Below are 16,267 nucleotides of genomic sequence, written 5' to 3'. Positions count from 1 at the left end.
TGCTATTATCCCCATTTTCCAGATGGGGAACAGAGACACTGAAAAACTAAGTAACTTGCTCAAAGTCACACAGGAAATCTGTGGCAGAACAGGGACTTGAACTCAGGTCTCATACGCTAGTGCCCATACCACTGGACCATGCCATTGCCTTCACACAGACTGTGGAATCCTAGGGAATCACACAGATCCTGGAGTGATCAGCGGATGGTCCTATGCCAGCTCCCAGTCTCCAGTGGCTTCCAAGCTTATGACAACTCCCAGACCTAATGACTGCCCCAGAGGCTCTTCTCCTTAAAGAGGAATCACACCTACAGCAGGGGGATCCACAGTAACATAACAGAATTTGGGCACCTTCACTCACTGCCCTCTTTGCCTGCCTTCTGCATAGGTCCCAGCATTCACAAAGCACCCATCTTTGTGTTGCAGTGAGGAACATGTTGCTCTGGTGAATGCCAACCCATTCCCCATAAGAGAGACGGACCCATGCGTAGAAGATCCCCTCTGCATGCAGGGAGTACAATCTGATCCAAAGCTAGGTATGAGAATTACAGATGCCTCAAAGTCTTTTATTAATGTCTCACTTTACCTAGTATAATTTCTGAAGTCTTAAATTATTCAACACAAAAAGCTTCTGATGTTTGTCACATGATACAAGACACTTAACTGCATTTAAAACACTGCCTGAGATTTTTGGAGATTTTCTTAAAGCCCCTGCTTCTGATTCATATTATTTCATGAGAATCTCAGCTTTCATTGAAGTAAAGTTCTAGCTCTCATGGTCATGGAGAAAAGCTTGGAAACATGAAGCAAGTGCACCCTAAAACCACAGAAATCAGAAGGTAAATTAAAAAAAAAAGTCTATTTTTTTTTTAATTCTTGTAATTTTTAATCCAATATTGTGATTTTTGTGTAGCCTGACTCGTGATTTTTGAATGCTTGGAGTTAGGGTGACCAGATCACCCAAGTCAAATATCGGGACGCGTGGGGGAGGGCAGGGGGCGTGGCGGGAGGGGGCAGGGCAAAAAAAAAACTAAAACAAAACAACCACCCCCCCCCCCCCCCCACAAGCGCTGGAGGGAGGCCCGGGAGATGCAGGGGAAGCACGGGGCCGGGGTGAGTGAGAGTCCGGCCTGGCCCCGAGTGCAGGCAGGACTCAGTCGGGCGGTAGGGAGAGTAGGGGGGCGGCCCGCAGGGCCAGGCGGCGGCTGTTCTCCCCCCTGGGCAGCGGGACTTGGGAGCAGCCGCTGCTGCAGCTCCCACTGCCGCGGGGGGGAGGAAGTGGCCGATGGCCAAGCTCGGCGACTGCGGCTCTGGCACCCCCGAGTCCCCTGAGCCTGGGCCTGCTGCGGGGACCCAGCAGCACACACGCTGCACCCAGCCCCTGGCCAGTCGCATCTGGGCTGTTGCCCAGCTGGTGCTATCCCGCGGCGGCCCCGAAGTGGGGGCAGCAGGCCCCAGCCCCCCCTGTCCCACTCGTGTCCTGCAGGGAAACAAACGGGGCTGGGCTGACGATGCCTCCGCCCCGGGGCCGCCGCGGGATAGCACCAGCTGGGCTCGGCCCAGGCGCCAGAGCCACAGCCGCCGAGCTTGGCCATCGGCCGCTTCCTCCCCCCGTGGCAGGGGGAGCTGCAGCAGCCCAGGGGAGGAGAACAGCCACCGCCTAGCCCCGCGGGCCACCCCCCTACTCTCCCTACCGCCCGACTGAGTCCTGCCTGCACTCGGGGCCAGGCCGGACTCTCACTCACCCTGGCCCTGCGCTTCCCCTGCATCTCCCTGGCCTCTCTCCAGTGCTTGTGGAGGAAGGAGGAATGGTGAGCCTGGGGAAGAGGCAGGGATTCGGGGAGGGAGCCAATGGGGGAAGGAAGGGGCAGAGTCGGGAAGGGGGGGGGGGGGCGTGAGCACTTCCGAGCTCCGGGGTATTTGCTTGTTTGGCCAGTGTCCCGACGTCTGGTCACCCTACTTGGGGTTGATAATACTGCATTTATAATGTGAGATTTTAAATAAATGTGCATCAATTAAACACATCAGTCCCATTAGTACTTCTGCATTCACACGGAAATGAATGGTTTCTTTAAGATCAAGTATTACAGTAATGTGAGACATAAGATCCTGATTCAGGAAAATACATAAGCACAAGAATAACTTTGAACAAGTGTCATTAACTTCAATGCTCAATATACCCATTAACTTCAATACACTCAAAGTTATGAAAGTGCTTAATCAGATAGATAGGAGAGAAGAAGACTGATTTTTCTGTTTTTCCTGTCTTAATCTATCCTATAAATGAAGTTCAAGGTTTTTTTTTTTTTTTAAATGTGCAAGTGTTTGTTAGATAATGAATGTCAAAAAATATTAAGTGTTGAAACAGCAATGGACTAGTTTCATCTCATATCTGTAAGACTGCCTTCTTGATTTTCACTAAACTTATCAAAATATGGCCATGAATGAGATTCTATGAAATTTCAAGCAAAAAATTAGTTTGGGGGTATTTAGAGGGGTGGGGAGGGTGAAAAAAAAAGTCAAACTTACAACAGATGGGTAGCTGGAGCTCTAACCTATGAAGGAACTAGCACTCCTCCCTAATAATTTTACTATTTCAATTTTACAATATATCCATGATGTGTATTGGGGCTTCATTAACATTTCTGTAGGACCCTTAACTTTTTCATTTCCTTTCTCAAACATGTAAACTTCAAAGTGGTGTTAACACAGGTCTTCCATTTAAATTTCCTTTCTTAAATAAAAAGGAAAGGAAAAGGAATTTCCCAGACTTAATAATATTAGCCTTTAGTTCCTAGTTTGGGCAATGTCTATACTAGGAAGCCTATGCCAGCGTTGCCCCCTAGTGTAGACATATTAAGTGATTTTTCAGTTCATAATAAATTTTAGAGCAAACCATTTCCCCCCCAGACTTAACAGGGGGTGATCCTTAATGAGGATCTGTATACCATCTCTGAAATTTAAAAGATCAGTCATTTGCTAGTTATCTGTCCGGAGAAAAAAAACACGACCTGGCAGCAAGAGAGGCCTGTGTCAGTTTGGGTCACACACATATGTTTCTAAATTGCATGCTGCCATACAAGACTGGACTATCTAGTTTGATATCCTATCTCTAATATTGGCTGGTACCTGATGCTTCAGAGAAAGGGACAAAAAAATAGGTCATGGAACAGCATCCACCCCACAAAGGAAGTTTCCACCAAACCAACACTCACCCCCAGAACAGCTTAGTATAAGACTTATATCCTGCAGGATAAGGGTCTCTCTCTGAAGTTTTTTTGATAGTCCTAATATCAATAAGCTCAATACTTTTTAAAAGTCCTGCTGAACTCTTGGGAGCCATTTATATCTTTTGCCAGCAAATTCCAGTTTAACTCTGCATTTTGTAGAAGGGTATTTTCTTTTGCCAGTTTTAAATTTGTTACCTTTTAGCCTAATTGGATGTCCTCTCATAATTCATGAGTAAGCTTTCCCAGCTGCGCTTCTCTATATCATTTGTTATTTTCTATAACTCGATCATGTCCCCTCTCTAAACTAAACAGTGATTTTTTTTTCCCCCTCTGGACACCTTCTACATATTTTGTTTTGAGTTAAAGTGACCAAAACTGAACAAAGTATTCATTGCGAGAGTCACGCTATCCAATATGCATTATTTCAGATCTAACATATTAAAACACAGTGAAGAAATTTAAGAAACCACCTTCAGGCAGAGACATGGAAAATGTGAGTTTAAATAGTGAAAGTTTCAAGCACATAGGAACAGGGAGTTGTAAAGGAACCTGTCTAGCTATTAGCTACAGAAAGCACTATCTGGGGCCAGTTGGTATAATTTTTAGTCACAGGTATTTTTGGTAAAAGTCATGGACACATCACAGGCAATAAACAAAAATTCACAGCCCGTGATTTATCCATGACAGACTAAAAATACCTGTGATTAAATCAGGGGGGGAGAGGGAGAGGGGGCGGAGGTGTTTTGCTGGAGAGGTGTTGGAGGCCGCTGCTGGGGGGGGCGGCAGGCCTGGGGCATTGGACCGCAGCTGCTCCGGCCAGCCACCCAAGGACCGCCGCCTGGGGCCAGCGGTCTGCAGCTGCTCCGGGACCGCTGCTGGGGGCTGCCGGAACAGTGGCTGGTGTGGCTGTACCTGGGGCTGCTCCAGCAGTGGCTGGTGTGACTGTCCTGGGGGCCACCTAAGCAGCTGGCCCCAGAGCCAGCTGCTTGGGCGCCCCTGGGGTCAGCCACACTGGCCTCTGCAGAAGTCACGGAGGTCACAGAAAGTCACAGAATCTAGCCCTAATAATAAGCAACCACACTAGCCTTTCAACACTGAACATTCAGTTCAAGTCCTCACTTGGGTTCTGAACGTTGGTCAGCTGCCTCCACTGTATAATGCCTTATTTTAATATTACAATTAGTACCTTTGATCACACGAAGCCACGTACAGTCATTCACTCTCATCTTCCACATTAATTCCTGCAAAGAAAACCTGGCAAATTTTCCCAAGGAGATGAATGTTTTCACATTTTTTAAAAAACGGCATTTGTTATGGCTAGAACCCCACAGTTCTGCTGGTACCACCAGGTCTAAACATTCCCGCACGAAAACATACACCTGCCAGTGGCTGCTGTGCTGTCTGAGAAGCTCCTTCAAGCTAGGATCACAGAAGTCTTTAGCATTTTGTCTTTCATTTTCTGTTCGCCCCAACACAAATTTCTCAGGGTTGCTTAAGATACTTAAATCAGTTGAAGTTCTTTTTGAAAGTGAACACGAACTATTTGGAACAGCACTGTAACCACCTTCTCTGCCATTGCTAGTCAAACATATAGGAGGCTCTTTCCCAAGTTGACCTTCTGCTTCCCTATCAATCTGTACTCCATCACATGAAACTGACTGACACATTGTATCAGTTTTGCTTGAATTTGTCTCAGAAATCCAGACCGGACAATTCTTTTTTAAAAGTACTAAATAGGGACACTTTGCATGATTCTTTAACAATTTTTGAAATACATCTCTCATCTGCCAGTAGCGTCTGGGCAATCTCTTCTTTCTCCAGTTGTAACTTGGTGTGTTTTCACTGCATTTTTGCACCAATATTTTGCTGTTTAAGAATATCGTTTCTACAAGTCGTCGTCCCCCTGCCTGGCAGCCTTTTAAGCGATTCAATAAAAATGATTTAGGAAAACATTCTCGGAAGCTCCTGGAAGAATATAAGAGACCTTTCCTCCCAATGTACACTCTGGAACGTGAGATTTTATTGGATAGCTTCTTAGCTATATTAGTTGGGGGGCACTTAAGCCCTCTGTATTTTAAAAATGTATCTTCTGCTTTTTTCGTTTGTACAGAACCAACCTGAAATTTACAGATATCTAGCTCAACTCCCTCTCTGCTGGAATTTGATTTAGTCTCGGTGCTAGATTTATAAAGTTTATTACACTGAACACGCAGCCTTAACGAATTCTCATCATCTGTCATAGACTTTTCCTTACTATCTTGAGCTTCCTGCACTAAAGAAGGTGCATCAGGAGTCTCTGCTCTGCCCTCATTTTCTTGAGACTTTATTTTAATAAAGTTATTTACAGAAAATGATTCTACAAATGAAAGAGACTGTGTATCATAAATGATGTCCAGAGTGAACTTATTTTTATCTACATTAGAACCAAGGTTCCAAGCACCCTCTTCTTCCCTTAGGTTTATCTTCATCCTTTTAGCTGTAACTTCAAATTGATCCCTATCAAGCTTCCTTTTTGAAGGTGTGGCTGTAGCAACTGGATATAGGTTAGGTCCTCTGCGATTTTCCAGGTGTCCAGTGGCCATTCTGACCTGTTTGTTTGTTTTAGAATTTTGCCTAACAGCTCCCTTAGCTGTGGCAGAATGCTCATAATCAGGCACAGAGCCTTGTGTTTTATTATTCCTTTGACTTTTAGTGTTCAAGATATTAATTTCTGATCTTGGTTTCCATTTCCACCTGTTTGTCTTTGATAACTGAAATCTTTTTTGCACGTAGTCAAACAAAATATTATGTCTACTTTTTGAATACCTTTGTTTAACAAACACTGCGGAGGGTGCTGCATTACTTGAAGTAAGCTCATACACAGGCTGCCCACATATTTGATAAGAGCAACTAGGTGGCACTAGCATAAAGATAGCACAGTGTTCCAATAAATACATCATAACATCATCCCCTATCCTGCTCAATAACGTTTCCCATAGGACACTCATCCGAAGAGTTTCTGTTGCAGTATTAGGTAGATAGCTGCATATATTTGAAGTAGATATAACCTGTGAATAGGAACTGTTTTCATCCAATAATGTATACCCAAATGCAAGGACATTCTTCTTCTTTTTTTCACAAAGTCTTTGAATGACTCTTATTACTACTTCACTTTCACTAGATAACTGAAGAGAGAGAGAGAAAAAAGTTAATTTTACATGTCAGACCCCCTTATAAACAACAGATACACCGTTTTATTAAAAGGTGTGTGCAAGAGCATGCAAAGCCCCAAACTCTGGTTCTAGATTAAGACTTTTAAAAACAAGATTAAGGATTATGCCACATTATGTCACATTTGAAAACTCCTACTCCAGGCTATGACATATTGAAAGCTACAACTCTGAATTTAGGCAAGTCAATAACCTCTCATTTCCCCTTATGTAAAATTGGCAAAATTCTTTCTCCCCCCACTCACTGTCTATCCTGTCTATTTAGATTGTAAATTCCAGAGGCTGTCTCCTATTGCTTGTCTGCACAGCACCTAACAAAACAGGGTCCCGGTCTTGGTTGGGGCCTTCAAGTGCTACCGTAAAATTAACAACAATAAAATATCAGCTCATGGTTTTACAAATTGGTCAATAAGCTTATAGCTGGAGTCCCATTTCAATAATTGTATACAGTAGCTTTGAGAGAGAAAGGGAAAAAAGATTTTGTTGTTTACATAATAGAACAGAATTGTTTCTCTTTATATTTTCCTAAAATGTGAAAATATTATTCAGCTCTGATTACACAAACCACTGTTTTTAATTTTTAGATGTTAGTGTACAAGGAAAATACAAAGGCAAGGAACCTTACATATATAATCTTTTATTTAACCCTGATTTGACTCTGATCTAGATGCAGCCTATGGACCAGGAAACTTGCTCTCATCCATCACCATCAAGGAAACAGGAAAAACCACCCCACTGCAGGGCTTGTGACAGGAGAACCTAAGAGACAGCCCCTGCCCCCAGGCCACAGAGATTACCTAGCCCCAAGAATAAACGTAATCGCCTGAGTGGCTGTTGTCTTAAAGAAAAATTGCATGATTAACTCACACATAAACCAAGAGTATAGAAGAAAAGAAGAACAGAAGAGGAAACAGGAGCAGCACCATTACATGTGGAGGGCAAGGAGCAGGGTCGACATTAGATCCACGAGCCAATTAAAGACCATAGAAAAACAACAAAAAGCTTCATGATTCTCCCCCCACACACACTTTTGTGGGGACAGCTGAGCGATCTGGGGCTGGAGGGAGAAACAGAAGTCAGTATTTGCAGCAACCATTAATTGGGTGCAAACACTTTTACAGATTCTTGCAGTGCAATGTCCCCAGAAACGTCCACCGCCATGCTGACTGCCGCCCAAGCAGCACTATCACCCCCACGCTGTGCATTTCAGAATCGCTGTTTTAGTGAGAAGAGAAGAAAAGCCAGGCTAGGAAAGCAGAGAGGCTCTTCCTTCCAGACGAGGTTACTCTGGTGCTTGCTAGAGTACAAGCAACCAGAAGAACAAACTAGGCCAGGAGTACAGAGTCTGCTGTTCAAAAGCGGATTAATTCAAATGTTTTTCAGTGGAAAAGGCAAGAAGTCAGGAACCATTTATTTCGCTCCAACAAGAGGCTTGCGGTGTAGGCGATAGCTGCCCACCACAGAGTGGGGCACGCCAGCCTCCTCCCCGAAGCGTCCTCCCGCTGCCCAGCGAACACCGACCCCCGGCCCAGGCAGTACCTGTTGGAAGGAGAGGGGCTGGGGGATGGCTCGGGCTCCCCGAGGGACGCACACCACGCACTGGGACACAAACGTCTGGTAGAGCTCGGAGTCTCCGCGCTGCAACAGTTCAGCTTCGCCAGGCCCGCAGGCAGCCGCCTCCCGGAGCCTCTGCACAAACTGTTCAAGCCCCAGCACCTCGGCATAGCAGCCTTCCAGCATGGCCAGCACGACACGAAAGGGCCCAGAGCCTGCCATGCTTCTGGAGTCGAACTGAGCCGCCTCCCTGCTGGGACCGACCCACCTTTCCCAGAAGCACTAATGTCTCCCTCCCAGACCCACAAATTCCGCGTGTGCCGCTGTACCTATTGAGTTCCCCGGGCCCGGAGCAACAGCTCTACAGCAGCGACAACTCGCTCACCCCCAGCCCAGGGGCAACAGGAAACCAACACAGTCCTATTGGCTCCTGCACATGCTCACACTCCTGCCTGCGCAGACCTACTGAGTGAGCCTGTTCGCACCCCGGCCGCAGGGCCTGCACAAGGCCCCCGGGAGCGCCGCCCTTTCCCTGAGCGGGCTTCACTGGCGCCGCACGCGCCCCGGCGCAAAGGAGCAGACTAGGCATAAGGGGCAGGGGAGCTGAGGTTAGCAGAGAGCTGGGCGGGAGGCGTGCGTACCATGCAGGAGTTGAGGTGGAGGCGGCCCAAGGGCTGGGCTGGAGGAAGCATGCTGTTTCTGCGAGGAGTGAACTGTTTCCACACCATATTTGTCAGTTAGGATTGTGCAGCGACCGCTCACTTTCTCTGTGGAGAGAGAGAATGCATTTAAACAAAGAGGTTCTAAAAGAGATTCGTTTAGCTCTTTTTATTTAATTATAGGGCACAGTGCTTAATTAGAAAAGTTAGGGAGGCTGATCTGTGGGTAGGATGGGGAGGCAATCATCCAAGTTCTGTATCTGGTGTTCTCCATGCCATGTGCACACTGCAAAGTTTGCTTGACTCAAAGTTAGGTCAGTGCGGCCACCAACTTCTGTGTATCGATTGGGTGTGTGCATACTTGGGTGCTTGTGATGGTCCTCTTTAAGGTGCCACCGGACTTCTGGTTGTATTTGTGATGGTCCTGTGTGTACTCACCATGAGTGAGTGCGTCAGTGTAAACATGGTACACCACAGGTAAGTATGTCGGTGTGCCCCATGTTGCTGTCCAGCTCAGTGCCTTGTGGTGTGTTTTCACAGTGCTTTGTGATATACAAGTGATTTGCCAAGGGATTTCTAAGAGCTGGAGGTCAGGTTCCCACAACGCCACTTTCTCCATCCCATAATTTTCATGCCTTTTTTTAAAACTCCCACAATCCTGTGCACCACTTTTTAGTCTCCAACATTGCTCTGGCAGAAGCATGTATCCTGCACATGTATCAGCGCAATTCTCATGAGTATTGCTAATACAGGATGCACGATTCTCCTGTATTTGCAGAACTTGAATAAGTACTATTACAACCTAGAGTTACCATATATCCAGGTTTTCCCAGATCTGGACATTGTCTCTTTTTTGATCCGCCGCCCTCTCCCTGGGTGCATTTTTTCAATTAAGAGGCAACGTGTGGGATTTTTGCAGCTCAGAAAGCAGAGGCATCAACTTTCTAATTTTTCCGGGGGTGCTCGATCTCTACTCTGCCTCAGGCCCTGCCCCCACTCCACTCCTTCCCCCAAGGCCTCACCCCACCTCTTCCCACCCTGTTCCTCCCCCAAGCGCACCCCACCCTCCCCCCAGCGCCTCCTGCACACCACTGAACAGTTGATCACCAGCAGGCAAGAGGCGCTGATCATCAGGACCCACCGGTAGGTGGGAAGTGCTGGGGGGAGGGGAAGGAGCAGATCAGCAGGGCTACCAGGGGGTGCTGAGCACCTACTATTTTTTTTTTTCCTGTGGTTGCTCCAGCCCCAGAGTACCCACAGAGTCAGTGCCCATGTCAGAAAGAGTCCTCTCTGTGCCCTGATTGGTCCCTCTCCTGCATCTGCAGCTGATTGGTCTGTTCCCCCACAGCCACAGCTTCCAGATCCCACCCACCCAGGCCCCAGCTCCCAGCCTTGGGGTGGAGGGCCTGGATGGATGCGCTGACTGGCAGTTTGCACTGGGTCCTGACTCCTGGCCTTGCACCAGCCATTCTGACACTGTGACAGGGAGCAACACTGCTCCCCACCAAGATAGTGAGGCTGCAGGTACCTTCTCTAGCACCCCCCAGGTACTCCCTTCAGTACAGACACACCCCTCCAGTGTGCACACACCCTTCTAGCACTTCCAGATACCCCCCTCAAGTACACACAACGCCTTCAGCATTCCCAAATACCTTCTTCCTGTACACAGCCCTCCAGCACCTCCCAAATACCCATCCCAGTATACACACACAGACCTCCAGCACTCTCCAACTGTACCCCCGTCCAGCTCCCTCCTCCGCCATGGCAGTGTCCTCTTTTTGCAGGGCCGTCTCCAGGCACCAGATGAGAAAGCACGTGCCTGAGGCGGCACATTGTAAGGGGTGGCATTCCGGCCAATCTTGGGGCGGCACATTCCCGCCGCCCTGCCGTGGTTCTTTTTTTTTTTTGCTTTGGCAGCCTGGTCCGCAGCTCCGGAGCCCCTGGCTGGCTCCCTGCGCTCCGCCAGTCCCAGCCCAGCCCTGCAAGGGCATGGACCCTGACCCGGGGGGGGCGCAGGAACTAGCAATCCCCGCCGCTCATAGTGCTGCCGGGCTTCCCGAGACGTGCCACTCCCCGCTGCCTGCACTGGCCTCCCCCTCCCGCGCCACTCTGAGCCCGGCCCAGCCGAGCCGCCTTTAAAGTAGCGGCTGAGCCAGCACCTCCTGCAGTCCCCGGGGGCTCTGCCTGCCCGGCCGGGAGAGAAACCCAAAGGCTGGAGCGGGGAGCCCCTCTCGCCCGGCTGCGAGGTGCCGCCCTTCACCCCTCTGCGACTTGCCTTGACCGCCCTCCACGCGCTCCCTGCAGCTGCCAGTTTTTGTTGTTTTTTTCGCTTCAGCAGTCTGGCTGCCCGCTTTCTTTTTTTTTGCTTGGGGCGGCTATAACTGGATGCTGATTCACACTGTGAAAATAAAACCACCAGGTTGGGGCTGACATACACAGAGCAGCTCCACATTGTGAATTGCCACTTCTAGGCCCAAAAAATGAGCACTGATAGGTGGGATCCTATCATAATGCAGTTTTGGGTAAATGAGCAGTGGCTGCAGAACATTTACATGCTAAAGGCCACATTACTGGATGAGTGTGTGTGACATTCTATACCCTGGTGGAGTATACTGTAACGCCCATATTCCTAATTTTCATATAATCCTGATCTTACATATAAAGAAGTTATCAGGGGAAAGGTTATGATCTGCTGAAAGTAATTTCTCTATCCATATATATGTATCATTAATGCATACAGAATTATGTTGTATGGTGGTCAGTAAAACATGCTGTAAATTGGGGAATCAGCCAGATATTATCTCCCCAGAGGCAACAGCAAGGAAAGTAATCAACGCCCAGGTGGGGTGTCAAACAATCCATCAACAGCCATTGTCCAGCAAGGGAGCTACAATGCAATGACTCACCTGCATGAGGCCACACCAGGAGAATTGCTGAACCTTGCTTGGAGAGACTCAGCAATGCCCCCCAGACATGCCTGGACTTGTGCTCCCCAAGCACATGAACTGAGGGTATAAAACAGAGTGGACACATACTGGGCCCTTCTCCTGCCCCCATCTTCACTGCAAGCAACTAAGACACTGAGAAGAAGACAAGACTCCAACAGAGGAGATTGGCCCAGGTTTAAGAAACAAACCTGTATATTAAGGACTGCAATATCCAGTGGGGTGAGAAAAGCTGCTTAATCCAGATGTTGCCCGGTGTAATAGTGTTGAGAGGTTAGACTGCGTGCTTATATTTTATTTTATTTTGGTAACCACTCTGACTTTTTGCCTATCACTTAATATCACTTAAAATCTATCTTTGTAGTTAATAAATCTTTTTGTTTATTCTACCTGAAGCAGTGTGTTTGGTTTGAAGCGTGTCAGAGACTCCTCTTGGGATAACAAGCCTGGTACATATCAATTTCTTTGTTAAATTGACAAACTCATATAAGCTTGCAGCGTCCAGTGGGCATAACTGGACACTGCAAGATGGAGGTTCCTATGGTTGTGTCTGGGACCAGAGATTGGCTAGTGTCATTTGGTTGCACAATCCAAGGAGCAGTTTACATGCCAGAGGCTGTGTGTGAACAGCCCAGGAGTGGGGGTTCCCACAGCAGAGCAGGGTAAGGCTGGCTCCCAGAGTCAAGGATTGGAGTGACCTAGCAGATCACCGGTCCAGATAACACCAGGGGAACGTCACAGTGTGCTGAGCTCACTCCAGACCTTGAGCACAGGGACACCAGAATGAGAGCTGGATTGACAGTGGAGAACTCAGTGGTGATCACACTCTGGAAGCTTGCAGTGCTGAAGTGCTATCAGTCAGTAGGCAATCAGTCTGGGGTTGGACCATCCACAGTGGGATCCGTTGTCATCCATGCACTTAAGCATCCATCTCCTGCTACACAGGACTCTGACTTTTGGTAATGAACAGGAAATAGTGGCTGGATTTACAGCAATGGGGTTCCCAAACTGTGATAGGTGATAGCACACATATCCGTATTCTTTTATGCAGTGTTGTTGTAGCTGTGTCAGTCCCAGGATATTAGAGAGACAAGGTGGGTGAGGTAATATCTTTTAAAGGACCAACTTCTGTTGGTGGGAGAGCTTTAGAGCTCACACAGAGCTCTTTGGGTGGGAAACATACTCAGCATGTCACAGCTAAATACAAGGTGTAACAGGTTGTTTAGCATAAGTAGTTAACATATATTTCAAGAGACGATTCAAGGTGAAATGGCCCATTAACACTCCTCCAGTTATAGGGGGGAAAGGAAGGGAGGGGAGGAAAGGCAGCTGGGAGCGTGGGGTTGTTAACGGATGACAGGTTATTGTTATTGTCTTTCACACCAACAGAAGTTGGTCCAATAAAAGATGATATCTCACCCACCTTGTCTTTCTAATCTCCCTATTCTGGCATAATCCAACTTTATCACTGAGTACACCAAGATAAAAGGATAGTTTTCCATGGTTATGCAAGCATTAGTGGATTACTGGGAACACTTCGCTATCAGTGTGGGCTGGTGAGGGAAGATGCATGATGTGCTTCTCTTTAAGAACTCAGGACTTTTGAAAACACTGCATGCAGGAACATTCTTCCCTGACCAGTGCATTATCATTGGCAATGTTGAAATGCCAATAGGGATTCTGGGAACCCAGCCTTCTGTGGAACCTTTGCTGACCATGTGACAGCACCAAAGAAAGAAGCAGCAAGATGATTGTTGAATGTGCATTTGGTAGATGGAAAGGACACTGGCACTGGATCTCAGCAAGGCAAACATCCCCTTTATGATCATTGCATGTTGTGTACTGAAATAATATCTGTTGAGGCAAAAGGAGAAAAACTGCCACTAAGGTGGAAGGTCAAGCTGGTCCATCTATCTGCTGAATTTGAACAGCCAGACACAAGAGCTATTAGAAGAGCCAATCATGGAGCTATATAACTGAGGAAGGCCTTAAAAGACTATTTTAATAGTCAGCCACAGTAGTGTTGTCCAATGCTTTCATGAAATCGTGTCTCTCATGTATGGAAAATAAATATGAATGGATTATTGCCTCCTGCTGTGAATTCTCTGCTGTTTGTTGAAAACTAATAAAGATATTGTATTCTGAGTTTCCAAAATTAGAATGTTATTGTATTGCAAAGAATCAGGCAACAAAATTAAAGTGAAAACAAATATACAGGGTAAAAACCTTTTTATCAAAACTGTAGTAGGGTGACCCATATTTTAAAACCCCAAGTACTGAAACCTGGTGAGATGATTGACACTATTGGAATGTTAAAGTCAATGGTTATAACCTTTTTAGGAAGGACTGAGTGTACAAAAGGGGTGGGGGAGTGGCTCTCTATATCAAAAATAACATTTCTGTTTCTGAGTTACTGATACCTCAGAAGAAAATGATGTCTAATGTTTACAGATCAATGTCCTAACAGACAGAGGACAAGATGAGATATTAGTTGGTGTCTACTACAAACCACCATATCAAACTAGGAAATAGGATGACTGCCTCCTTACACATCTATCTACAATGTGTAGGAAAAAAAGCGATGTGATCATAAGGGGGTTCAATGTGTGTGACTAGGGTGACCAGACGTCCCAATTTTATCGGGACTGTCCCGATATTTACTTGTTTGTCCCATGTCCTGAGGGATGTGAATTGTCCTGATATTTTGCCCTCCACGGCACAGGCGGAGGAGACTCGTGCCCCTCCGCCCCGACTCCGCCCTCTCCTTTCCCCATTGGATCCCTCCCCAAATCCCCGCTCTGGCCCCGCCTCTTCCCCAAGCATGCTGCATTCCTCCTCCTCACCCCTCCCTCCCAGGCTTGCGCTAATCAGCTGTATGGCAGCACGAGCACTGGAGGGAGGGGGGAGAAGCAGGATGCGCCCCCAGCTCAGGGGAGGTGGAGGCGGAGCAAAGGTGAGTTGGTGCGGGGGGGGGGGCGGTGCGTGGAGCTGCCGGTGGGTGCTCAGCCCTGACCAATTTTTTTTTTCCCTCCGCCGCCGGCTATTGGGTGTTTTTGTTTTTTTTTTTGCTCCATTGGCACCCTCCTCCCCCCAGCATCCCGATATTTCACATCTCTCATCTGGTCACCCTATGAGTGACGATGCTGGAAGTCTCATGCTGCCAATATCAAAACATCACTGGAATTTCTAAACATTATAGATGACAATTTCCTAAATCAAGAAGTGTTGCAGCCAACACAGGGGAATTGTCTACTAGACCTATCTTAACAAATCATGACAGGTTTCAGAGTAGCAGCCGTGTTAGTCTGTATCCGCAAAAAGAACAGGAGTACTTGTGGTACCTTAGAGACTAACAAATTTATTTGAGCATAAGCTTTCATGGGCTTCTGATGAAGTGGGCTGTAGCCCACAAAAGCTTATGCTCAAATAAATTTGTTAGTCTCTGAGGTGCCACAAGTACTCCTGTTCTTTTAACAAAGCATAGAATCATAAAATATCAGGGTTGGAAGGGACCTCAGGAGGTCATCTAGTCCAACCCCCTGCTCAAAGCTGGACCAATCCCCAACTAAATAATCCCAGCCAGGGCTTTGTCAAGCCTGACCTTAAAAACCTCTAAGGAAGGAGATTCCACTAGCTCCCTAGGTAACCCATTCCAGTGCTTCACCACCCTCATAGTGAAATTTTTTCCCCTAATATCCAACCTAAACCTCCCCGACTGCAACTTGAGACCATTACTCCTTGTTCTGTTATCTAGTACCACTGAGAATAGTCTAGATCAGTGGTCCCCAACCTTTCCATGTGGCCGGACGACTAGCTGCCGAGGAGCGTGGCCTCTGGAAAAGCAGCCACCGAAATGCCACCGAGAAGTAGCATCATCAAGAGGCGCTGCCACCAAAATGCCACCGAAAATCAGCGGCATTTCGGCGGCGATGCTTCTTGGCATTGGCACTTCTCGGCGGCTGCTTGTCCAGCGGCCAGTAGGCAGGTGCACATAGATGCCCTGGTGGGCGCCATGCCACCCACAGCCACCGCGTTGGGGACCCCTGGTCTAGATCCATCCTCTTTGGAACCCTCTTTCAGGTAGTTGAAAGCAGCTATCAATCCCCCCTCATTCTTCTCTTCTGCAGACTAAACAATCCCAGTTCCCTCAGCCTCTCCTCATGAGTCATATGCTCCAGCCCCCTAATAATTTTTGTTCCCCTTCCGCTGGACTCTTTCCAATTTTTCCACAACCTTCTTGTAGTGTGGGGCCCAAAACTGGACACTCAAGATGAGGCCTCACCAATGACGAATAGAGGGGAATGATCACATCCCTCGATCTGCTGGCAATGCCCCTACTTATACAGCCCAAAATGCTGTTAGCCTTCTTGGCAACAAGGGCACACTGTTGACTCATATCCAGCTTCTCGTCCACTATAACCCCTAGGTCCTTTTCTGTAGAACTGCTGCCTAGCCATTCGGTCCCTTGTCTGTAGCAGTGCATGGGATTTTTCTGTCCCAACTGCAGGACTCTGCACTTGTCCTTGTTGAACCTCATCAGATTTCTTTTGGCACAATCCTCTAATTTGTCTAGGTTCTCTGTATCCTATCCCTACCCTCCAGCGTATCTACCACTCCTCCCAAGTTAGTGTCATCTGCAAACTTGCTGAGGGTGCAGTCCACGCCATCCT

General features: G+C 47.4%; 1 protein-coding gene across 24 annotated transcripts in view; it reads right to left on the bottom strand.

The window, feature by feature from the left end:
- The window catches only part of TERT (telomerase reverse transcriptase), a 134,034-nt gene extending 125,441 nt beyond the window's left edge, over positions 1–8,593 (bottom strand). For 7 of the 24 annotated variants that reach the window (XR_002889690.3, XR_010598507.1, XM_024110236.3 and 4 more), the window contains exons 1-2: positions 7,979–8,589; positions 4,417–6,394 (exon numbers count right to left, since the gene is read on the bottom strand). Coding sequence is in view for 11 of the 24 variants with exons in the window: in XM_024110236.3 (XP_023966004.1) it covers positions 4,417–6,394; positions 7,979–8,215 (2,215 nt within the window). In the remaining 13 variants the exon portion in view is untranslated. Of the gene's footprint in view, positions 1–4,416; positions 6,395–7,306; positions 7,854–7,978 lie in introns of those variants that run through there. The other 17 variants (XR_010598508.1, XR_002889692.3, XR_010598509.1 and 14 more) reach the window with 7 other exon arrangements.
- Between the last annotated feature and the right edge of the window lie 7,674 nt (positions 8,594–16,267).

Source organism: Chrysemys picta, chromosome 2, assembly GCF_011386835.1.
Source record: "Chrysemys picta bellii isolate R12L10 chromosome 2, ASM1138683v2, whole genome shotgun sequence".
Lineage (NCBI taxonomy): Eukaryota > Metazoa > Chordata > Testudines > Emydidae > Chrysemys > Chrysemys picta.
Note: the sequence above shows the minus strand (reverse complement) of the source record. Positions and strands in the feature narration are given on the sequence as shown.